Source organism: Panthera tigris, chromosome X (genome assembly GCF_018350195.1).
Source record: "Panthera tigris isolate Pti1 chromosome X, P.tigris_Pti1_mat1.1, whole genome shotgun sequence".
Lineage (NCBI taxonomy): Eukaryota > Metazoa > Chordata > Mammalia > Carnivora > Felidae > Panthera > Panthera tigris.
This window is the reverse complement of record NC_056677.1, coordinates 24,786,308-24,811,882: the sequence shown is the minus strand read 5'-3', so window position 1 is coordinate 24,811,882 and position 25,575 is coordinate 24,786,308. Positions and strand designations below refer to the sequence as shown.

The following is a 25,575-nucleotide window of genomic DNA, read 5'->3' as shown; positions in this document are numbered from 1 at the left end:
TCAAATGCCAGACATTTTTTTTATACAAACAGGGCTGAGTCAAGAGCAAGATCTCAAAAGCCCAGCTGTAAAAGATTCAGATTCCAGCTTGATCGCTCAGTACTTTTGACAAGGAGAGAAAGTTACTTGACTCCTGAGGCTGCCATCTTCTCCTCATTTGTATAAAGAGAAAGTAATACTAAAAACCTTGGAGGTTGTTTTGGGAATCAAACATGCTAAAACACAGAAAGAGCTTAGGGCAGGGCCAGTCTTCCAGAGAGCACTGAGTAAGTTAGATACTATCGGTACTACACCCCTTGTCCCTATTTCCTTTAGATTTCCATTTCCCAGTACAGCCACCAAGTGTTTTTAGAAGGCAGGTTAGACAGACAACATGGCCATGATGATGCCTTCAGTTCTTCAGTGCTTAATTAATGTCAAGCATAAGAATCCAGAAAGGTCCTTCTATTTTTCATCTGGGATATGTGAGCGGGCTGGAGAAGAAGGAGTAAACCTGATGAAAAATACAGACTTCCCACCCCACCATCCCTTTCTCCTTTCTATAGACGCAACTGACCACAGATTTTCAGAAAGTAGCTCCAGATGAGCACACTTAGGTGTTCTTATTTTCCTGACTTTTATTCCCCGGCTCTGGGAGGTGACTGCTGATTTACAACTGTCTGGTAATGTCTGGAATCCCAGACTCCCCAGGATAGCACTATTTTCAAATTACTTTCAATGTTTTAATACTCGTTTACTGTTTCTGTTCATCAGGAGGTGATTTAAAAAGCTAAAAATAAAGCAGCATCCAATGAACACGATACTCCTATTTACCGAGAAGAGCTAACAGGAAGCAAGCAACTTGTGACACATTAATAAACATATGATCCCTGTGAGGGGAATTACACAGTCTCAAAGTAAACAGTACCATCCGCCATCATCAAATTTGCAGCATGACTGCTATGGCACCCTGGCTCTGTGCATCAGGGAAATACCATGTGATGGGGTAAATGGGGTAAGGCAAAGGCTCCTACAGGACTTCCGGTGAAAATCAAAAGCACATATTTACTCGGCTTCTATTGTTTAGAATGGATGGGCTGTCATCTAGGCAAAAAGCTAAATCATGACTACTAGTTTCCATGTTTATAAAGTGGCTAGAGAGACAGGATATACATGTATGTGGAGAAAACACTTGTTCTTTACTGATATTCAATACTCAGTTGACTTTGGAAGTCAGTACAGTGCATTCAAGTTCTCCAAGGGTTTCTGAGCAGTGTGCTACCTTGAAAGAGACAAAGATTCAATAATATTATTGTGGATTAAAAAAAAAAACTAGCTCTACTCTACTTCAATGATAAAAAATACAATATTAATTTCAAAAAAGACCTAGTTTTCGCTGGCAAAGGTGACCTGAAGTACAGACCAAATACACAGCATGTATGGTACAAATAGTTCACACAGATTTCCTTCATTTACCCAGCTGAGGTTACAGCAAAGTAACCCAATGCCTAAAGAAGTCAATGATTTACCCAAGTTCTACTATCCATTTAGTGGCAAAAAAAATAGGATTAGAACTCACATCTCGTAACTTCTAATTCTATATACTGGAGATTATTAGTGCTGGATATATATATATATACACATGTGTGTATATATGTATATGTGTATATATACACACATGTATATATGTATATGTGTATATGGATATATGTACATATACATATATACACACATATATATGTATATATATACATATATATACATATATATGTGTGTATATATATATATATATTCAACATTGTTTAAAACAAAATAAAGTTACCCACTCTTAGCCCCTGGTTTTTATATTATTTTGTACCCCCAAATAGATGTCTTCTGGAGAAAGGGAAAATGTGATCTAAGTTGGATTTCTTTGAAAATTTGGGTCTTAAATCCCTCAAGTTTAATAAGGACTAAAAGGGAGCAAGCAACAGGTCTTAAAGAAATATTATGGTGTTTTTCAGGTCCTTCTACTATGTACTTTTTACATATTTACATACTTGTCAACGAGTTGGCTTCTGAAAGAACTGCCTTAGAGTCCTGTCTTACAAGGGAGGGAAAAAAACCATCTAACCTTAAACCAATACAAAGACTAAGAACTAACAAATATATTAAAACATAATTAAGAAGCAAATGTATGACACAAATATAAAATGAAAATAACTTCTGTAAGTACAGACTTTGGAAGTCAGTACAGTGCATTCAAGTTCTCTAAGGGTTTCTGAGCAATGTGCTACCTTGAAAGAGACAAAGATTCTGAATTGCCATGCATAGGAGCTATCACAGATTTAAAAAATTCATCTTTTAAAGGATGCAACACTACACGACTATAGATCAAGGCGTGGCAATGTGGGTAGTCCAGACAGGAGGTAAGAAAGAAAACTGTGTGTGAAAAGGGAAATTTTGTATATTACCTGATTAGCTGATAGAGTATAATAAAAACCATACGACACCACACGTTAAGGGTAGCACAGTTACAATTATTCTGTAATCACACCTCCTATGCATGATCATGTGTAGTGTTGAATGTCTCCTACTCTAACAGAATTACCAGTAACATGATAGTTAAATAGATCCTCTAACAGACTCACTAACTACTTGGCCTGTCTATTATGTTAATTCTCAGGTCTCTAGGGAAAATCATAACATTTCCATAGTATTTGGAAATGTTTTCCCACATAACGAAGGGCTGAGAAAGACAGGAATTTGAACAATGGTTTTAAAGGATTAAGTTGTTCTCTGCTTCTCTGTTTCTTACGGTCTACTCTAACATTTACTGGTCATTTCTTAAGTGTAATCTTCTGTATATAATTGTTTTGTACAAATAAAAGCACAAAGTATTTTTAAAGTGTCAAAAATATTTGCCCATGGAAAGACATCTCTGAATCAGTTACTGCAGACCTGAAATTTGACCATAGTATCTAATCATTAGTTGTGAAACTAACATGTGAGGAATCAAAAATGTAAGGGTTGGATTGTGGAGGGAACATCTTACAGTTTGTTAAGGCTTAAATATGCTCTGACAGTTTATTTCTAATCTTAAAGCCTTCCAATTTTTTCCTATACTTTAATGTTTTCTCAGTGTTTACCATGATGCCTGAAGCAAAGCATGTGGCCCCTCTGTTACATCTGATCTTTCTTACACATACTATGCTTATGGCTACTGGCACAAAATGTGAGATTTGTTTGGATTAGGTTTTCTTTTGAGAAGAGCTCCGGAGGACCTATTGATTTAACTGTGCTTGAAATCAGCCCTTCTAACAAGATTACAGAGAGACCATTGAGCAAATGATAAGACTAAAAATGCCAGTTTACTGCCTTTTGATTTGAAGTTCTGTTTTCTAAAAATTTAACTGGTACACTGAACTTCATCTACAGTCTTACGTCAACTATAAATTCAAAATAATTATCTCTGTCTTTTTTGGTGAAAAGTAATTAATAGAATTTTGCCATTTCTGTTTTCCTAGCCTAAGATTCTTGAAAGACTAGAGTTGAAAAGTCCTCGGCATATGGAATTCTAGTCCAATATTTCTCTGCCTGAGCTATCCTTGGGTGTGAGGACTTTTGAACTTCACAATTAGATTCCAAGGTCTCCTTCCTGACCTCTGCTTGAGGATGAAGAGGGACACAGCAAAGCAAAAATAAATACGTGTCCCTGAAAGGAAAATGAGGCCCAGAACGTGGGTTCAAGGTCACATAAATTACAAATAATTTTCTCAAGAAAGCTTATCCATCTTATCCTTTTGTTTATTTTCCCCATAACAATCTCAATTTTTTAAAATTTGATTTAAATCCACCTTAGTTAACATATAGTGTAATAATGATTTCAGGAGGAGAATAGGGTGATTCATCACTTACATACGACACCCAATGCTCATCCCAACAAGTGCCCTCCTTAATGCCCATCATCCATTGTGCCTATCCTCCCACCCAACACCCCTCCAGCAATCCTCAGTTTGTTCTCTGTATTTAAGAGCCTCTTACGGTTTGGCTCTCTCTCTGTTTTTATCTTATTTTTCCTTCGCTTCCCCTATGTTCATCTGTTTTGTTTCTTACATTCACATATGAGTGAAATCATAAGATATTTATCTTTCTCTGGCTGACTTCTTTCACTTAGCATAATACAATCTCGATTTGTAGTCATTTATTTCCAGTTATTTTGCTGCCTCCTCTGTTAACAGGCATTCTTCTTACAGTATATAAAATGAAGGAGTTAGCGCTATGCTGTTTGAATTATTAGAAGCATATTTTTTTAACTGAGGTAAAAGGAATACAACATGGAATTAACCATTAACCATTTGAAAGTGTACAATTAAGTGTCATTCAGTACATCCATCGTGCTGTGCAACCATCATCTCTACCTAGTTCTAAGACATTTTCATCATCCCCAAAAGAAACCCATAACTATTAGCAAGTACTCCCTATTCCCCCATTCCCAAAGTCCCCAGCAACCATCAATCTGCTTTCTGTCTTCATGGATTTGCTTATTAGGAATATTTCATATAAATGGAATCATATAATGTGTGGATTTTTGCACCTGGCTTCTTTCACTCAGCATAAAGTATTCAAGGTTCACCCACACTGTCGTATGCATCTACCTGTATGCCATTCCATTTTTTGGCTAAGAGCCGACCGCACAGATATACCAAGGTAGTTCATTTGTACACGAGCAGATGGACATCTGAATTTGTTTCCACATTTTGGCTATGGAAAGTAATGTTCCTATGAATGTTCATGTACAAGTATTTGTTTGAGTCCCTTTTTTTAATACTTTTGGGACTATACCTTGGGGTAGACATGTTGGGTCATGTGGTTATTCTACATCTCAGTTTTGGACAAATCAAGCACTTCTTTTTTTAAGCTCTTCTACCCCTTCTGAATACGAGTTTCTGCTGCCAAATGGAGACGAAAGCATTAGAGAAACATGGTCACTGACTATTGTGGCTCAAAACTTAAAAGGCCCAATGACTTTTTAAGTGCCTAGCACTGTGCCAGGCACTGGGGAGGCGTTGTCAGTAAATATTTGTGAAATGAATCAATAAACTCTTAGCCAAGGGCTATCAAGTTCTGATTACATTTCTTCTTTGATTCATCTCTTTAAACAACTCTCATGTATACCCCACCAAACTAGTTTTTACCCCCTTTTGTTTTATACTTCTTTGAAATGGCATGCACTTCTGGATAGTGGATGGGGCAAGAAAACGTGTCCTCTCGGCCCGGCAGAAACTTGTAAAGATTTCCTGGTACTGAATAGCTATCTGCCATCACCTGGTTATCTCATTCTCTCACCCTGTATGCCTAGTTGGCCTTCTCGATTAGAAAGATAAGAAAAAGGGAGAATCAACGTGTGAGCCATGCTTGGGTCAGTTATAAATCACTTTTGTTTTTCTCCCCAAGCATCACATAGGCAGCTTTTAATACAGTGAGTCTAGCAGTTCTTATACTGTTAGAAATCTTGCTCCCAGCTGTTGTACAGAAGTGACCTAGGATCCAGATGCTTAGCTAATCTTGTACCCCATCTCCTCATTTTATAATCTAAATTCCAGGGAAAGTTGTAACAGAGTAAAACAAAATCTATATTCATCTTTAAAGAAGACCGAAAGCTACCAAGGTTCGCTGAAATTTTACCCATTCACAAATAGATTTTTCAGAGTTAGATTAATAACATTTAAACATATGAAAACATGGTTTTTTTCCCCTTCCTGTATAGTCCTGTATATACAGGACTATATATATCCTGTATATACAGTCCCCTTCCTGTATATATGGACTATGTCAGGAAACAGCCCCCATAATCAGTGGGGGTTTTTTTCTGCTAATACTTCTTTAAATATTTTCTAAATGTCATAATGGCATATGCTTTATTCAGCTTTACTTAGGTCAATATTACCTGATAATAACTTTGCTTTCTTTAACTTCACAAGAAAAATACAATATACAAACTGTAAAGAGAGTAAATAATTATTAAGGACATTTAGATCATATTTCTAATTACACGTATAAGACAAAAACTGAATCTATTCCATAAAATTGATACGGGTGCATATTTCTGGACTCTAGAGACTGGTGTTATTTTAAAGATAGAATGCTTACTAGAAGTCATGATCAGAGTTTCATGTAAAGACTGATCTCTTTGAACTTGGCATGCTGAGAAACTAGCGTGATTGCTGCAGACACAAAGGGGACATAATAGCAGGCTTGTATCCAGGAAAACTATTCCTCATCCAAGAGAGTTTTGGAAGAAAAGGAAGAGGAAGCCAGGTATGTTCCCTGAAAAAGAGATAAGGCTACCACCCTTGACCCAACATGTTCATACCACTAGCTCGGTGCTCAAATTTGAAGGTAACATGTGAGATCTTGCTTGCTTTTTCCATGACACTCTAATTTCACTTTTTGGATTCTTCCACCGATTTTTCTCCTGGAACAGTTTGAAATAGTTTCTTTCTGTATAAATTCAGTATATTTCCTTTTACCCTTCCCAGAGTAAAGGCATACTACTTGATAAACACAAAATAAAATCATTCAGCCCAACAGAGAACACTCAACATAATATAGGAATAAATGTATAACATCATTTATTACATGAGTCAATTACCTATCATTTATTGACCATTAAAACTTTATTCATTTAGTGAACACATATTTGCTGAGCAAAGACTGTGTCTGGCCCAGCTGGGGATAAAGCAGTGAACAAGCAAAGTACTTGCCTTTATGGAGGTTATATTTTACTGAGAGGAAATGGTGGAGGGAGGAATACCGTACCAAAAGCTTTATACAATACCACTTCACAGACACTAGAACGGCTATTATAAAAAAATGGAAAATAACAAGTTTTGGCAAAAATATGGGAAAAAATGGAACCCTCGTGCATTGCTGGTGGGAATAGAAGATGGTGCAGTTCCTCAAAAAGTTAAACACAGAGTTACCAAATGATCTAGCAATTCTACCCCTAGCTATATACCTGAAACAACTGAAAGCAGGGACTTCAACAGCTACTTGTCTATCAATGTTCATAGTAGCATTACTCACAGCACCAAAACACAGAAACAACACAAACATTCATCAAAACGTGAACGGGTAAACAAAATGTGGTATATAAATACAGCAGAACAGTATTTGGTCTTTAACAAGAATAACATCCTGATACCTGATGCAACACGGATAAGCCTTAAAAACATTACGCTAAGTGAAATAAGTCAGACACAAAAGGACAAACATTGTATAATTCCACTTACATATCTACAATAAGCAAACTCAGACAGACAAAAGTAAAATAGAAGTTACCTGATCTGAGGGAAAGAAGGGTACTGAATTTGTTTGGAATGATAAAAATTTCCTGGCAATGAATAGTGGTGATGGTTGCACCACATTGTGAATGTACGTAATGCCACTAACATGTATGATTAAAAATGGTTGGAATGGAAACTTCTATGTTATGTATATTTTACCAGGATCAAAAAAAACCCATTAAATTATACATTCTGGATGTATGAATTATATGGCTTGTGAATGATATCTCAATAAAGGCATTATTTTTTAAAAAGTTTTCACGCATTCTGTCATCTCATCTTCCTCTATGTAATCACATTTAACCTTCATATTTTAAATATCATTTCTGTTTTTGACTTCTGTGTCTGTATCTCCAGCTCTGATTTCTCTGTCAACTCTAGATTTACATGTCCAGTTGCCTATTTATCATACCTACTTGAAAACTAAAAAGTTACTTCAGACATAACGACCTAACGTGCCCCGGAAACAAATCTCTACTTTTACTCTCAAATCTACTCTTCCCCTGGCCTCCCATATCTCACGAATAGCCACACCATTCACCGAACTGCTCAAGCAAAATAGCTAGAATTCTTTCAGACGTTATAGTGTCATCCCGACAAAACTAGCATGAGGACAGTGAGGGGGTACCAAAGACAAAATAATTAAGGTAAATGATATTTCAATCCAATGTTTAAAAAATAAAATTAATACCAAAAACCATGAGAACAATAAAGGTTTCACAGTCTTAACTGTACCACTCTGCTTTATATGTATCCTATCAATGATCACTAATTGATATTTCCTTCATTTTATTTCTGTGTATAGGTATATATTTCATCTTCCATTCAGTGTAAGTACCATGAGAGCAGGAGTTTAATCTGCCTTGTTCACCACTTCATCGCATGAAGTTGTGCTCCATTTACCAGGCTCTCCTACTGGCTGAGTTCAAAGGTGAATTTTTCCAAGAGAGGATCTGTCATTTCAGGTTCTGGAATTGGTTGTACGACCTCCTTCCTCTCTTCTTCCCTCTAGACAGAGGGGTGCCCGTGGCTTCCCACTGTTGCTAACCCCTGGAATGCCTCGTGTTATGCCATTTCAGCTCTTCTACCGTATTTAATAACCCATTTTGCATATTAAATGTCCCCTAATGAACTATTTGAAATGTATTTGTTTTAACCAACTAGATCCTGGCCACTACAGTAGTTTAGGCAACAAACATCTGAGTATGTGTTTTTTTAAATTTTTAACATTTATTCATTTTTGAGAGATAGAGAGAGATAGAGCATGAGTGGGGAAGGGGCAGAGAGAGAGGGAGACACAGAATCCGAAGCAGGCTCCAGGCTCTGAGCTGGCAGCACAGAGCCTGATGCGGGGCTCGAACTCACAAACCGTGAGATCATGACCTGAGCCAAAGTCAGGCGCTTAACCGACTGAGCCACCTGGGCACCCCCAAACATCTGAGTGTTTAATCAACATTATATATAAATTCCTGAAAGTCTTTCATGAGGTAAAATAAAAAAGATAAGCAAATTATATAGTTATGTATTCGCAAAAAGTACAAATAACGATGTATAAACACCACACGTTTAATAAATTAAGGCACTTTTGCATATTCTTATCTATGAGGAAAGTCTTTTACTGATATTCTACAATGAAAAAAGGGCAGAATCAAACAGTGAGTTAGTTTAATTTAAAGGCAGAATCAAACATTTTTGGGGAGAGACGTTTTTATTCTATATGACATGCAAATTTTGCAGTTGGTTTCTTTTCAATACTTCTTATGCAGTTTTAATATCAATTTCAATCAATAGTAATTTTTAGATTTTTCTGACTAGAAAGAAGAGCCATTAATCTGGATCACCTACAATTCACTAAAAGAACCAATGGTTTAAATGCCAGCAAACTGATAACCTTCCTTGGCAAAAATAGGACATTTTTAGAAAAAAAGGTCTAATAATTTTTATTTCTTTATAAATATAAACATGCTTACAATGTGACAATTGTAGTAAAAAATTTTTGTCAACAAAGAATGTAGGAAGAAAATCCTCTACACTCTGATTGCCAGAATATAATGCTATACAGTCCTGTTAGAGGTATGATTAAAAGTGTTAAGAACAAAACACAAGTGGGACTAATATTACCCAAATATGAAAAAAAATACAAGAGGAGGAGGCTTGCATGGGCAGAAGAAGCCACCAACATGCTGTGTGATTACGGACAGGTAACTAGTCTTCTCTGAACTTCAGTTACCTGATCATAAAATTATAAAGGTAATTAATTTCCTATCCTTGCTGTGAGAAGCAAAGAGCATCCTAATGTAAACATACTTTGTAATGGACAAACAGCTACTTAACATGTATCACTGCTGTTTCTGTGATGTGCAGTGATGGCTTCATCCCTTAGATGATTGTCAACCTCACTACATGTCTTGAACCTTCTCACTTCTGCCCAATGTTATTTCATATGGCCTTCATTACTCATAATATTTCACCACTGGCTACATATGGAATTTATACCAAGGTCACCACTTTTTAAAAGCTTAATCTCCTTTTCAGCAGTACCTCATAAAAGAGATAAATCAGATAGCCCTTGATATTTAGTCTCCTTATCCTACTGTGAATGCAGTGTTCTTCCATTTCTGTTCTCCAGATCCAGCTACTCATTTTTATAGAAAAGTTCAATATAAACAGAATGCCCTTTCTGGGACTGAAGTCCCATACATTTGAAATTCGGTTAAACTTGTCTCATAGTATTGCCAGAAGGACCTGCAGTTGACCTGAGGCATAAAGTGGAAAGTATCCATAGGTGCAGCAGTAGGGAGAAAAATAAATAAATAGAACAGCAATAAAGGAGGCCTTGCCCTTTATTAGCTTTGCTCTTTCCTTGGTTTTAGATGGAAGAATCACCAATGAGATTCTAGAACTGGATGGTTAAATATTTGCAGTTGTCAACAGCTGTGTTCATGGAACATTCATTTTGAAATTCAGTATTTTCAGAAGCATGGGTCACATGCAAAACATTTATCCCTAGCCAGAGGATAGGTGGAATAATTACACAGGAGACTTTGCCACAGTCAGCTGTCAAACCTACTTAGCTGTCGATACTATAAGGTTATTTCTCATGCTCTTCTCATATGAAATGACTGTCACAAAGAATTGAAAATGGCTTTATTGTATGCATGAATTCCAATTATAATATCTGCTTCTTCCTTAAAAAGTCCATTATGATAATAGCCAGAGATGGAAAATGCTTATGGAATGGAGGAGTTCAATCCTATTATATTCAGTCTTATCAGAATGCAGGGCCTTCCCACATTATTCTTCATACACACATGAAGAATATCATAACGATTAACTGGACATCTTTTATTTGAGTGCTTTCTTGAAGCCACAATTGATACAACAGCACTGTAATCATTCCCACTCTCAAAACCCTTCTGTTCACTAGTCTATTAAATACAATTGCAATGGACTACCTTGGTGGCTAATTTGAAAAAACTATTACATTGCTTTCCGCTTCTGGTTTCCCTTACTAATATGGATTTATTTGGAATACAAACTGTACGAAGTATTGCTGCCTAATTTGACCTTGTAGTTACTGATGTCTTTATTTACCACTTATTATGTCTACAATGTATAAAGCACATAACACGAATAAGTCATTAATTTGCATTGTGGCCTTGGGTACATTAGTTTCTCATTTGTCAAATAACAATCTACATGAAGGTTTACATCCTTTCCTGAAATTCCAAAATGATATTGTTGATACTATCATTGTGCATGTTTACATTTACCTGATCCATTCAGTGCATTATTGAGAAATTTTACAGAGGGAGTCTTTCCCTTCACTAATACAAATCATTCAGTAATATTGTAAACTATTCTAATTTTCTCAACACAGGCTCATCCCTTTCTATACTATGGTCTCGGTCTCCTCTCCATTATTTCTCAGAAAATGTTGTTACTAGTGTTATCAATAATCTCCCGACTTTCAGTCATTATCTGGCTCAAGCACAATATGACATTTAATAATGTTTATGTCCATTCATCTTGAGATTTTATTACAGGGCCTTTTCCTGGTTTTCCTTTTGTGCTTCTATTCATTCACTCCTTTCCCCTTAAATGCCAGAATTTCCCTAGGTTTTTGTCCTCGCTATTCATTCCCGCTTGAGTGCTCTTATGTTACAAAGTGGTACTCAGAATGAAATACAGCTACCCCGATTGATAGATAACAGTTGTGCCCTGGTAGTGTAGGAAGTAACAGAGGAAATGTTGCACTTTTTCAAAATAAATGGAAAAGTAAGTAAATTTTTAATGAGTATATGCTAATAGTGGAAAATTCTCACCTATGATCCCCAGCTACCCTGAAGCCAAATCGAGGGTCAGATCCTGGTACCAGGTTCTTTGCTGCCCACAGGATTTCATCCAGTTAAGACCCTCAACAACAATGTGTAACACCTGTCTGTTTCCCCACACCAGTAGCTAACAAGATAAGCTCTAAAGTGCTTTCATCTTTGGCAATACAATAGGTAAAAACAGGTCTTTTATTTTAGTCTTAACTTACAATTCTATTATTTGTAAGGCTGAATGTCTTTTCATATACTTAGGTGGTATTTATATTCCTTCTTTGATCATTTTGACCTCTTCTTTCCTCCTGGGTTACTGATCTTATTTTTGTTAATTTGTAGACAGTTTTTGAGACTAAATTATGAGACAGGAAATACTGAGAAACACTTTGGGACCAGGCAGATTAGACCACCAGTTATTGAGGTATCAAAAGAAAGGAGCATAGGCACACCTGGGTGGCTCAGTCGGTTAAGCGTCGGACTTCAGCTCAGGTCATGATTTCATGGTTCTTGAGTTTGAGCCCCACGTCGGGCTCTGTGCTGACAGCTCACAGCCTGGAACTTGCTTTGGATTCTGTGTCTCCCTCTCTCTCTGCCCCTCCCTTACTCGTGCTCTGTCTCTCAAAAATGAATAAATGTTTGAAAAAGAAAGAAAGCAAGCAAGCAAGCAAGCAAGCAAGAAAGAGGCATAGAAAAAGCATATGACCAGAAGTGGTCATCCCTTCTCAGGAAGAGAGTGCGGTACCTTTGAGAGGAAATGTGTCCTTTGAAACCTAACGGTGAAGGGTGGGGGAGGAAATGCTGCCTAAAAATAAAGGGCTCTAATAAACCAAGATATTGTCAAAGAATAAGAAACCAGACTTGTGAAAGAAAAGACCATTTTCTAAAAACTACTACCACCACTACCAACAATAAAAACAATAAAATCTATGTGTGTAGATAATAACAGCAAATGAAGGTGGTCTTGAAATATGAAATGAAGTAAGCCGTGTGATCTCCCTGCCCTAGCCACCTCAAAAGTGTCTTCTATTGCTGGTTCAGGGCAAAAAGCCATTGAGTATCAGTTAAGCAGGTAAAACCATTGTAAAATACATCTGCACACAGAGGCGCCTGGGTAGCTCCGTTGGTTAAGTGTCCGACTCTTGATCTCAGCTCGGATCATGATCTCAGTGTTCATGGGTTCAGGCCATGCATTTGGCTCTGTGCTGAGAGTGCTAAGCCTGCTTGGGATTCTCTCTCCCTCTCTCTGCTCCTCCCCCATTCTCTCTCTCTCAAAATAAATAAACTGAAAAAAAAAAACCCACATCTGCACACATACACATCCACACTTGCACACAGCAGAGGAAAATTTTAACACAATACCCCAAAAGGAATTTTATACTTAAATAAGCGATTGCAGAATTAGAAAAACACTATGAATCATAAAATTGAAAAAAAAAAAAAACAACCTCCAAAAAGAAAATGACAAATCTCAGGGAAATGTGAAACAGGAGCTAATCAAATTCAGGAGAGGTAGAACATGAATGAGGACTAAATTGCAAGGTGCTTGTGGTAAGCGGAATTTTTAAATGGCCAGTGAAAGATGACCCACTCTAATTTTCAGCATGCTTAAATATAAGACTTATTACTCCTTTCGTTACGTTATATGGCACCATAACTTAAAATAGGGAAGATGATTCCATATTCTCCAGATGGGCCCTTAAAAGCATAGAGCTTTCTCTAGCTGGTAGCAAAAGAGGAAGTCTGAGACCCTTGAAGCATGAAAAGGATTCAATATGCCATCACTGGCTTAAAGATGGAGGAAGACACTTGACAACAAATAGGAGCAACTGTGAGGAGATAAGAGTGGTCCCTGGCTGACAATCAGGAAGAAAATAGGAACCTTAATCCTATAACCACAAGAATCTAAATTTAGCCAACCACTTGATATGGATTCTTCCCCAGATATTCCAGTTAAAAGCCTGGCCCAGGCAACCTAGACTCTTGACTTGTGAGACCCAAAGCTCAGTGTGCCCTGTGTTCTGACCAACAGAACTGTAAGAAAACAAAAATGGGTTTTATTTTTGGCCACTAAGTTTGTGGTAACTTGTTATGGCAGCAATAGTAAATTAATAGAGTTCCCAAGGGAGAACAGGTATAACCACCATTAACATAGGCTTATAAAGGATAGAATAGAAAAGAGAAAAAAAATACAAAAACGTTTAGAAAGAATGTGACAGAAAAGACACAAATAGATGATCCAGCATACTTATAACTGAAATCCCTGAAAGGAAAGAAAAAAAAAAAAAACAAATCAAAGGAATATAAATGTTTTAAGACTCCACTCAAAGAAAACTTTGCTGAAATAAAAACTCTGGATTTACATATTAAAAGAACCCAACACATAACAGGCAAAAAAGAGAAAGGATGGTTAAATCCAAGAAATACCTTATCAAAACCATTATGCTTTAAAACCAACAAAACACTCTGCACTGGCAGAGCAGTCTCGAAAGACAAAAGCAACCTACAGAATGGGAGAACATATTTGCAAATGACACATCTGATAAAGGGTTAGCATCCAAAATATATAAATAAACTTATATAAGTCAATACCCCAAAAACAAACAATCCAACTTAAAAATGGACAGAAGAGGGGCACCTGGGTGGCTCAGTCGATTAGGCATCCGACTTCGGCTCAGGTCATGATCTCATGGTGTGTGGGTTCAAGACCACGTTGGGCTCTGTGCTAACAGTTCAGAGCCTGGAGCCGGCTTTAGATTCTGGGTGGCCCTCTCTCTCTGCCCCTGCCCTGCTCACATTCTGTCTCTCTCTCTTTCAACAATAAAATAAACATTAAAAATTAAAAAAAAATAAAAATAATAAAAATGGACAGAAGACATGACCAGACATTTCTCCAAAGAAGACATCCAGATGGCCAAGAAACATAAGAAAAGATGCTCATTATCACTCATCTTTAGGAAACTACAGATCAAGACTATGATGGGGGCTCCTGGGTGTCTCAGCTAGTTAAGCTTCTGACTCTCTCCGCCCCTCCCTGGTGTGCATGCATGCGCTCTCTCGCTCTCTCTCTCTCTCTCAAAATACATAAACTTTCAAAAGACTACAATGGGATGTCACCTCATACCTGTCATAATGGCTAAAACAAAAGGCACAAGAAACAACAGGCGGTGAGGATGTGGAGAAAGGGAAACGCTCTTGCACTGTTGGTGGGAATGCAAACTGGTACGGCCACTGTGAAAAAACAGTATGGAGGCTCCTCAAAAAGGTAAAAATAGAACTACCTTATAATCTAGTGGGCTTTTACCCTCCCCAAATACAAAACATTACCTGAAAAAGAGACATGCACCCCTATGTTTATGGCAGCATTATTTACAATAGCCAAGATATGAAAACAGCCTGTGTCCATCGACTGATGAATGGATAAAGATGTGGTATATATATACAATGGAGTATCATTCAACCATAAAAAAGAATGAAATCTTTCCATGTACAAAGACATGGAAGGAGCTAGAGTGTATATTCTAAGTGAAATAAGTCAGAGAATGACAAATGCCATATGATTTTACTCATATGTAGAATTTAAGAAACAAAAGAGCAAGGGAAAGAAAAAGAGAGAGACAAGTCAAGAAACAAACGATTCTTTTTTTCTCTAATGAGAACAAACTGATGGTTACCAGAGGGGAGGTGGGGGGGGGGGATGGGTGAAATACATGATGGGGATTAAGGAGCACACTTGTCATGAGGAGCACAGGATGATGTATGGAATTGTTGAATCACCAAATTGTGCAGTTGAAAATAACATAACACTGTATGTTAACCATCCTGTAAATAAAATAAAATAAAATAAAATAAAATAAAATAAAATAAAATAAAATAAAATAAAATAAAAATAACATCCTCTGAACCTTCAGAGAAAAGGCCAAGTCACTTACAAAAAAAGAAAACACAAAGCCCAACAAGGGCAGAGTAACATTTTCAAGAATGTAAAGGACAGAGTATGAGCCAAGATTTTTTACCAGCAAGGTTTTAAACATTAAAAAAAAAAAAAAGAACGTCAGGAAATATTGTACATATAAATGCTTCCTACAAATAGAGAATGTTACAATGTTACAATGGACAATGTTACACTGTAAGGACAGAGAAGGATCTGGAGAAGTTTTGGTAGTGAGCATACTTAACTGAAGTTCCGGTACTAAAATAAACACAGTATTAAGTATTATCGTCGTAAGAATAACGAATAAATGCTATTTTCTCTGATGAAGTATTAATAACACACCTAAAAAATGCAGAGAGAAGGAAGAAAGGAGTAGAGAGTAACCTGATTCATTAACATATAGGTGAGAATTAAAATATTTACAGCTGACCTAACAGTATAAATCGAGGTAAGATAAAAGAGGAGTAAAATCACATAGTGGTATCAGTGTAAAAATAACTGGTGGGAACAACAACAACAAAAAAGAACAGAGAATAAAAAATAGTATGGCAGAGCTGTAGGATCTTTTTATATTAAGGATATTTATGTATTCTGATTTCTAGCTCAAATATCTTTGGTCAGTTTGTTGTCATTAATTTTATTTTGACTGACATGAAGACTGGCTACTATTTCTTTGTAATAATTATATCAATCATTTTATAACTTCTGGATTTTGTGACTTTTAGAAAGACCTTTTCTATGCTGCAATTATAAATATTTTAAAATTTTTCAGTATTTTCTTCCAGTACTTGTGTAGTTTCATCATTGACTTATATTTACAAAAATGGTACCATAGAAAAAAAGCTTGTTTTTTCAAACAGGTTCCTTTATTACGAACACCACTGAGTGAAAGCTTTATCTTTCCTCCACTGACATGTGATGCCACTCCTGCTGTATGGCAAACTTCTGTATGTCTCGGGAATTATTTCTTAGATATCCAACTGTTCACCTTATCTCCCGTGAAATTTATACACCAGGAAACACTGTTTAATATAATTAAATTAATATCTGGTAAGGCAAATCCCTTGCCATTACTTATTCTTTAAATTAAGTTTTTATTTTAATTCCAGTATAGTTAACACACAGTGTAATATTGTTTTCGGGTGTACAATATAACGATTAAACAACCCTATACAATTTAGTGCTCATCCTGATCAGCATACTCTTTAATTCCCATCACATGTTTCATCCATCTCCTGAACTAATCTCCTAAACAATTTCTTCATTATTCTTGGGTATTTATTTATCCATGACTGGTTTTAATGGGATGTCTTTATGAATGATCAATTTTGCGTAACAACGAGTAATTTAATGTTTTACATTAGCAAAAAAAAACCCCACAAAATTTGCATGTCATCTTAAGATGACATCCTATTGGTCATCTATCAGCAAATTCCCTATCAATGTTTCCAGATGCCCCTCTGTTTTTAGGGGTAGTTTCCTAGAGAAGTGGAAAGAGGCTAGACTTTGCAGTCAGAGATTTGGATTTGTTTCCTGCCTCAACTGCTTACCATTTTATAACCTTCAGCCTATTACTTAAGTTGCTTGAATGTCAGGTTCTTCACTGGAAAAAAAGAGGGTAAAAATGCCTGCTTTCTAAAGTTCCTGGAGCATTAGATAAATTGTATTTTGAATAACTTTGAAATATGGCTGACTCTTGGTGGGAACTCTCTGGAAAATAAATTCAAATAGATTTTGACAACATCCTCATCCATAGCTCCAATATAGATTTCTCTCCTAACTCCAGAATTTCCATGACTTGAATCCTTTTATTTGTCTGATAACTTCTACTCACCCTTTAAGAAAGCTCAACTATCATTTCCTTTGGAGATAGTTGGTCTCACTTCTCCGTGTTTAGCACTTCCTCTCCTTTACCACTCTGCCCACAAGTCTATAGACTGTGGTGTATTCTATTTATCTGATTACTTGTTTGCCTCACCAAGCAAACTGTTAACTCCTACATGGAAAGTAACTTGTTACTGATCCTATTGTCTCAATCTCAGTGTACAACTTCCCTTGTAATCCATTCTCAAAAGCAGCTGCGGGTTGAACACACATACATCTTTTTATGGGGAAAAGGAGAGCACATAGGTCATAATTATATTTGTAATTTTTCTTTGTTCTTTATTTTATGACAAGAAAATGGGGAAAAGCATGACACCAAATCAGTTCCTAGAAATGGTTTTTGTCATTATCCCATAAAACTGCATCGACTAGACATGGCTTCCGGGCCCTACTTGTCAAGAGGAAGCGCAGGCATCACAACAGGAAGTGCACAAACGAAAGGAAGTGCAGACCACTGAACACCCCGCCATCGGGGGCGCGGAAGGTGCAGCCTGAGGCAGCACGCAAGCGCACTGAGGCTATGTAGCTTGACCCCTCCGCGTCAACTTCCGGCCTAGCCAAGGGCAACGACGTAAGGCCCAGTACAGAGGCTACGGCCTGTACAGACACAGGTATTTTGGGAGACTGCCAAGAATTCTGTGATTTGTTTTCTTGCTGGCGGGTTTCTTGGTATTAATTTTGAAGTTAGGCTGGTGGCTCCAGTGTGGAGTTGGGACATTCTGCAGACCTAAACATTTGTATCAGAGACACTATTTTTATCCCGCTCATCAAGGCACTTGCAGTTTCCCTTCTTTTTAGGGCCCCTGTTGCCCCACGATGCAACAGTCTTTAGAACAAGCTCTGGACCGTGCGGACTATATCATTGCCAGTGCCCAGCAAAGGCCTCCTAAAAGGAAAGGCTCAGCGAGTGGGGGAGCATCTCTGGATGAAAAACTTTATGACCTATATGTGGAGGAATGCGGGAAAGAGCCTGAGGCTACGGAGGAATTAAGAAGCAACGTGAACTTGTTGGAGAAGCTCCTGAGGAGAGAGTCGTTGCGGTGCTTAGTGGTCAACCTATACCCAGGAAAGGAGGGATATTCGCTGATGCTCGAGGGCGAAAATGGATCCTATTCGGAGACCATTCGACTGCCTTATGAAGAAGGGGAGTTGCTCGAATACTTGGATGCTGAACAATTACCTCCTGCTCTGGTGGATCTCCTGGAAAAATCTCAGGTTAACTTTTTTCACTCTGGGTGTGTCATAGCCCAGGTACGGGACTACAGGCAGTGCAGTCGGGAACCTCCCGGCTACGCGAGCAGGCATGTTCTCCTGCGGCCAACGATGCAGACGTTAGCCTGCGACGTGCAGTCCATGACCAGCGATGACCAGACCTGGACCCAGGAAGACAGGCTTTTGCTGGAGAGCCAGCTGATCTTAGCTACGGCCGAACCGCTGTGTCTTGATCCTTCTGTATCAGTAGCCTGCACTGCAAACAGGCTGCTCTATAACAAGCAAAAGATGAACACTGGCCCCATGAAAAGGAGCTTCAAGAGGTATTCTGCACCCTCCCTGAACCGGCAGCAGGAGCTGTCTCATCGTCCACCTCCTCCTGAGCTGAGAGTATGGCCTTCTTACAAAAAAAGCAGAGAAAGTACAACAAGTGAGAATTGTGACTTCGTAATTTCTAAACCGCGGAATTATGTAGATACGTGGAAACAGAGACCCTGTGACTTGGCTGTACCTTCTGAAGTGGACGTGCAGAAATATGCTAAATGGGAGACGTTTGTCAAATATGATGAGTCACAACCAACAGACTGGCCAGCCCACGAGGCAAAAGATGATTTTGAATTTGGATATGAAGGTGGCGATGAGTCTCAAACAAAGCCAGCCTTCATGCAGTCACTTAATGACCCACTTATCTCTGGTAAAAGAAGGGTACGTAAAAAAATCAGACATGAAAGACAGGCGTCCCCTCTGCACTCCTCCACAGGTGACCATTCAACTAGTGTTCTGCCTAGGTCAAAGAGTGATGCTGGGAGGGAAGTCATTCAGTCACAGGTCTTGGTCAAGCAGAAGGCCAAATGTCCGGTCACTGTGTCACACAGCTCCAGTGGCTCAGCCAGCCTCAGCCAGCTGCCTCCAGGGAAAGAAACAGAACAGCCTGAGATCGTGTTTGTTCAGTCTTCAGTCCTGGGGAAGGCAGTCAGCCATCCATCTCCAGCCATCAAACCTCCCTCAAGCTCAGGAAAGACTTGGTCAGGTAACAGTTTTACTCCATGGCAGGGAAGCACCTTTCTTAAATCTCCATCTCCTGCTCCAGCTTCTAAGCCACCAAGTCCTTCCCAGAAATCCCCTGTGGAAGTGAATCCAATTAGTACATTTCCTGTGGCCACTCTGTCTACCACCAGCTCTCTACAAAGAGCCCTGGCCACCCAGGTCGCAGCAAATTCCCAGAAATCCTCTGTGGAAGTGAAACAAGCTAGCATGCTTCCTGCAGCCACCCTGACTACCACCAGCTCATCACAAAGAACCCTGACCACCCCGATCACAGTCAACTTTCCGAAACCTTCTGCAGAAGCGATTCAAATTAGTATGCTTCCTCCAGTCACTTTGTCCACTACCAGTTTATCACAAAGAACCTTGGCCACCCAGGCCATGGCCAGATCTCAGAAATCCTCTGTGCAAGCGACTCGAGCTAGCATGCTTCCTGCAGCCACTGTGTCCACTACCAGCTCATCACAAAGAACCTTGACTACCCCAGTCACGGTCAATTCCCAGAAATCCTCTGTGGAAGTGATTCGAGTTAACATGCCTCCTACAGCTACTTTGTCCAGTGCTAGCTCCTCAGAGAGAACCTTGGCCACCCAGGTCATGGCCAAGTCCTGCAAATCTTCTGTGGAAGTGACTCCAGTTAGTATACTTCCTAAAGCCACCATATCTACTACCAGCTTATCACAAAAAACCCTGACCACCCCAGTCATGGCCACTTCCCAGAAATCCTCTGTGGAACTGATTCAAGTTTCCAGCGCTCCTACAGCTACTTTGTGTACTACCGGCACATCACAGAGAACCTCGGCCACCCAGGTCACGGCCAAGTCCCAGAAATCTTCTGCGCAAGTGACTCAAGTTAGTATACTTCCTAAAACCACCATATCCACTACCGGCTCATCACAAAGAAGCCCGTCCGCCCAGGTCACGGCCAAGTCCCAGAAATCTTCTGTGAAAGTGACTCAAGTTAGTATACTTCCTAAAACCACCATATCCACCAACGGCTCATCACAAAGAAGCCTGGCCGCCCAGATCACGGCCAAGTCCCAGAAATCTTCTGCGCAAGTGACTCAAGTTAGTATACTTCCTAAAACCACCATATCCACTACCGGCTCATCACAAAGAAGCCCGTCCGCCCAGGTCACGGCCAAGTCCCAGAAATCTTCTGTGAAAGTGACTCAAGTTAGTATACTTCCTAAAACCACCATATCCACCAACGGCTCATCAAAAAGAAGCCCGGCCGCCCAGATCACGGCCAAGTCCCAGAAATCTTCTGCGCAAGTGACTCAAGTTAGTATACTTCCTAAAACCACCATATCCACTACCGGCTCATCACAAAGAAGCCCGTCCGCCCAGGTCACGGCCAAGTCCCAGAAATCTTCTGCGCAAGTGACTCAAGTTAGTATACTTCCTAAAACCACCATATCCACCAACGGCTCATCACAAAGAAGCCCGTCCGCCCAGGTCACGGCCAAGTCCCAGAAATCTTCTGTGAAAGTGACTCAAGTTAGTATACTTCCTAAAACCACCATATCCACCAACGGCTCATCACAAAGAAGCCCGGCCGCCCAGATCACGGCCAAGTCCCAGAAATCTTCTGTGAAAGTGACTCAAGTTAGTATACTTCCTAAAACCACCATATCCACCAACGGCTCATCACAAAGAAGCCCGGCCGCCCAGATCACGGCCAAGTCCCAGAAATCTTCTGCGCAAGTGACTCAAGTTAGTATACTTCCTAAAACCACCATATCCACTACCGGCTCATCACAAAGAAGCCCGTCCGCCCAGGTCACGGCCAAGTCCCAGAAATCTTCTGCGCAAGTGACTCAAGTTAGTATACTTCCTAAAACCACCATATCCACTACCGGCTCATCACAAAGAAGCCCGGCCGCCCAGATCACGGCCAAGTCCCAGAAATCTTCTGTGAAAGTGACTCAAGTTAGTATACTTCCTAAAACCACCATATCCACCAACGGCTCATCACAAAGAAGCCCGGCCGCCCAGATCACGGCCAAGTCCCAGAAATCTTCTGCGCAAGTGACTCAAGTTAGTATACTTCCTAAAACCACCATATCCACTACCGGCTCATCACAAAGAAGCCCGTCCGCCCAGGTCACGGCCAAGTCCCAGAAATCTTCTGCGCAAGTGACTCAAGTTAGTATACTTCCTAAAACCACCATATCCACTACCGGCTCGTCACAAAGAAGCCTGGCCACCCAGTCCACAGTCAGTTCTGCTGGCCCCAACATCATCCAAGTGGTGGGCCCTGTCAGTGGAGTCCAGGCTTGGGCAAGGGATTCCAGCCTTGGGCAGGGCTCTACCACTGGGGCCACAGCTCCTGCGGGAATCAAGCCCAGTAACCTGCCCTCAGGATCTTGGCCACCAAATGTAGGGCCCCCGGCACTGCAGGCTCCTTCTCAAGCAGGTGCTCAGTTTTTTTTTAAAGATGCCCCAAGTGTCAGGCCAGTAAGCATGTTCCAGCTTCCACAAGGTTCATACCTTTTGAACACCCAGCAACTGAACACCCAGCAACAGCCTCAGCAGCAGTGGCTCTATCAGCTGATCCCACAACAACAACTTCGACAACCTACAGCTTCCAGTCAGCAGCCCGCAGCTCCTCATCCTCAGCGGCCAGTATCACAGGGCTCAAGTGCACAAGGGTCAACCAGTCAGAGAACAGCCTTATCTGCTCAGCACGCTGTTGTCCCTAACCTTGCTGGAGCAGGAAGTTTGCTGCAGCCCCTGCAGGCAGCTGTGTTGTCTCCACTTGGCTGTGTGGAGAGCCAGAGAAGACCTGAGCAGAGCGGCGCTCAGCACACACTGCAGCTGTCCTCTGCCTTACAGCTGCAGTCCCAGCAGCAGGTACAGCTGAGAATTCTGCCACACCCAGGGGCTCTGACAACAGTGGCCGCCCCAACAGCTCAGCCACATCCATCTAGCGAGCAGACAGCAAATCGGTCAACAGGTAAAATGAAGAAAGGCACACCAACCACTCCAAAATCCTAGATCTTGCATTACATTTCCCTCACTCTTTTAAACAAAACAAAACAACATTGAAGCAAAGGGTTTCTGACTTTTTACTTCATCTTTGTCTTTGATGTCTCAGTGTTTTACACTGCTAGGTAAACAAACCATACAGAAGCCCAACCCTATGCTTTTTAAATAAAGACAGTGGAGTGATTTAATGAAAAACAAAATGAATAGACTTTGATATTAGCCACCATGAGGTCAGTATCCCAGCTCTGCAATTAACTAACCTTAAACCTGTTTCTTAAGTGACTCTCCAGTTCCTTATCTGTAAAATGTGAATAGGAATATTCCCTCAAGTTTATTGTCAAGGTTAATGTAAGATATATTAAATACTGAAATTTAAATTAATTTTAATGAATACAAATGTTAAATATTTGAAAGAAATAAACATAAGTACTTAAGCTGAAAATGAACTACAGTAATAATATTAGTGCAAATAATAGTTTTGTTGCATTACATAAAAGCCAACCTTGGAAGCAAGAGCAAATACACCATATGAATTTAATTCCTCACAAAGAACCACCCTAGACTTTTAAATGCACCCACGCACACACCCACACCCACACACACACACACCTCTCTGAGGTTTTCAAGTTATATAGATATAGGTACAGTTATAGACATATAGATCCAGATCCAGATATAGAGATTTTAACCCTCTATTAAATAAAGACTAACCCTTTTACTCTACCTAGATGGCCCACATGGTGAATTCTCTCTCTGATAAAACTGGATGCATTAGGCACTTGTAATTCGTTCTTCAGTAATTGAGGGATGATTGGGATATATGACTCAATATCATTTGCCAGACAATATTCGTCCAATGCATTATTCATGTGGTGCTTATTATTTTGCAAACACTTCATAATATACAAATGCACCTGCTGTCTGTCTCTTGCCCCCTATTCCATCTTCCTCCTCTAGTCTGTCTCAATTATTTTGTCCCCATCAGACAATAACCACTAGAAAGAAAAAGTAAAAGTTTCTTGACTTAGAATGGACACATGAATGAAAAATGCTAAGTTTAGATGAACTGTGAAACAAAATACAACAGGTAATTATAGGGAAAAGAATAGATGACTGTGATATGAAATTACCTTAAATATAGCTGCTAATTAAAAGTGATTTCTGCAGCTCCTAAACAATATATTTTATGATAACATTGTAAGGCAAGAAGGTAAATGACTACATGAAAATCCCCTCATCGCCAAATTTGGATGAATTCATAAATGTGGATAATACTTTAAAAATACTTAGATGCGGGGCGCCTGGGTGGCTCAGTCGATTAAGCATCCAACTCTTGAATTCAGCTCAGGTCAAGATCTCATGGTCCATGAGACTGAGCCCCCTGTTGGGCTCTGCACTAACAGTGCAGTCTGCTTGGAATTCTCTTTCTCCCTCTCTCTTTGCCCCTCCCCTGCCTCTCTCTCTCTCAACATAAATAGTCTTAAAAAATAAAGAAAGGAAAAGAAAAGAAAAGAAAAGAAAAAAAAGAATTATATGTAACTAAAAGTTTTGTATTACTCAAAATCTCATCTTCCTGAGTTTCTGGAATTTGAGATTGCTTGAAAAAAATGAGCTATTGAAAACATCTTAAAAAATATAGTTCTTAAATAGTTATTTTTGTTAAAAGACTTTTTTTAATTGTAATATTTGCTATTTGAGACATACCCTTGGGTGACTGGTAAACATCTTTCATTTAACATGTCCAAACATGATGGCATTCATCATTTACCTGAGCCTACCAGTCCCTTTACTGTTTGGTGTTAAAATAATTCACAAAGCAATGGAATTAATTACCAGGTAGTTTTAAGTACTTTAGGAAGCAGAAGATTCCTCTGTATACCCTTATCCCTAACTACTTGTCTACACCAACTTGTGGGCTTGGAGGGATTCTTAGAGAAATCCTCAGACTTCCTTTTAACAGCTGAGCGACCAACCACTCCGCCTAAGGAAACAGGAGGAAAAAGTTGAGAATGAGTCCTGACACTAGCAAATAGATTTTTGATAAAATATTTCATCTGTGACATTTTAACATGTGTCACAGTGCATTGCTGAGTACCCTTCAGTGCATGTGCGTACTATGTGGAATGAAATTCAAACTTTTGTTTGGCTATATGAGGTCTTTTTTGACCTGGGTTTGGCCTCTCCTCCCCATTTCCTCCCATTTCCCCCCATTTCCCCATTCACATCTGTGGCTTCCTCGGTACTTAAAGTACAGGTGCTCCTGATATCCGAGTTGTTCCTCACTTCCATGTTGTGGTGGAGACCTTGAGCCAGGAACTCCTTTCCCTTCTGTGCTCATCCTGTAATGCTTAGCCTAAGCACTGTCGCTCTGGAATCTGAATCTATTTCTATATCATCCGTTAGGACAGCCCCTTCAAACTATTGCACAAGATTATTTGTGGATCAAATATGGTAGTAAACATAAAGAAAAATAAGAATTGAAAATGTACATTGATATAAGTGTCCTTTTCAGATTTTTGTTTAGTTTTTCAAACATAGATTTATAATGCTGCATGCATTTTATAGCATTAGTATTTTATTTAATTGATTAAAAATCTGTTATATATAAAATCGTAAATATATGTAATACATATTTATATTCTCTATGTTGAATGTCACAACTGTCTTTTTAAAACATCAAAGAGTACTAAATGGCAATTATTATTATAAAATATAGGCTATATATAATAATAGCACTTTTTCGGTATTTAAATGTAATTTCTCTTTGAGCAGAGGTTAAAATGATATTTATATATAAGAAATGAGAAAATTAAATACAGTTTTTTTTTGCTTTCTTGGCTTTGAACCAAGAAAATATTCCTGAAGTTATGATTCAGTT

At 39.1% G+C, this 25,575-nt stretch overlaps 2 protein-coding genes across 2 annotated transcripts in view; one reads left to right on the top strand and one right to left on the bottom strand.

The window, feature by feature from the left end:
• Positions 1-25,575, bottom strand: part of IL1RAPL1 (interleukin 1 receptor accessory protein like 1) — a 654,536-nt gene that overhangs the window by 539,748 nt on the left and 89,213 nt on the right. The window lies entirely within an intron of this gene.
• Positions 18,267-22,706, top strand: LOC102967132 (transcription factor SPT20 homolog). Its single transcript, XM_042975202.1, has 3 exons — positions 18,267-19,806; positions 20,236-20,311; positions 21,932-22,706. Exons 1-3 carry the CDS (start codon positions 18,267-18,269, stop codon positions 22,704-22,706), a joined length of 2,391 nt encoding a protein of 796 aa, XP_042831136.1.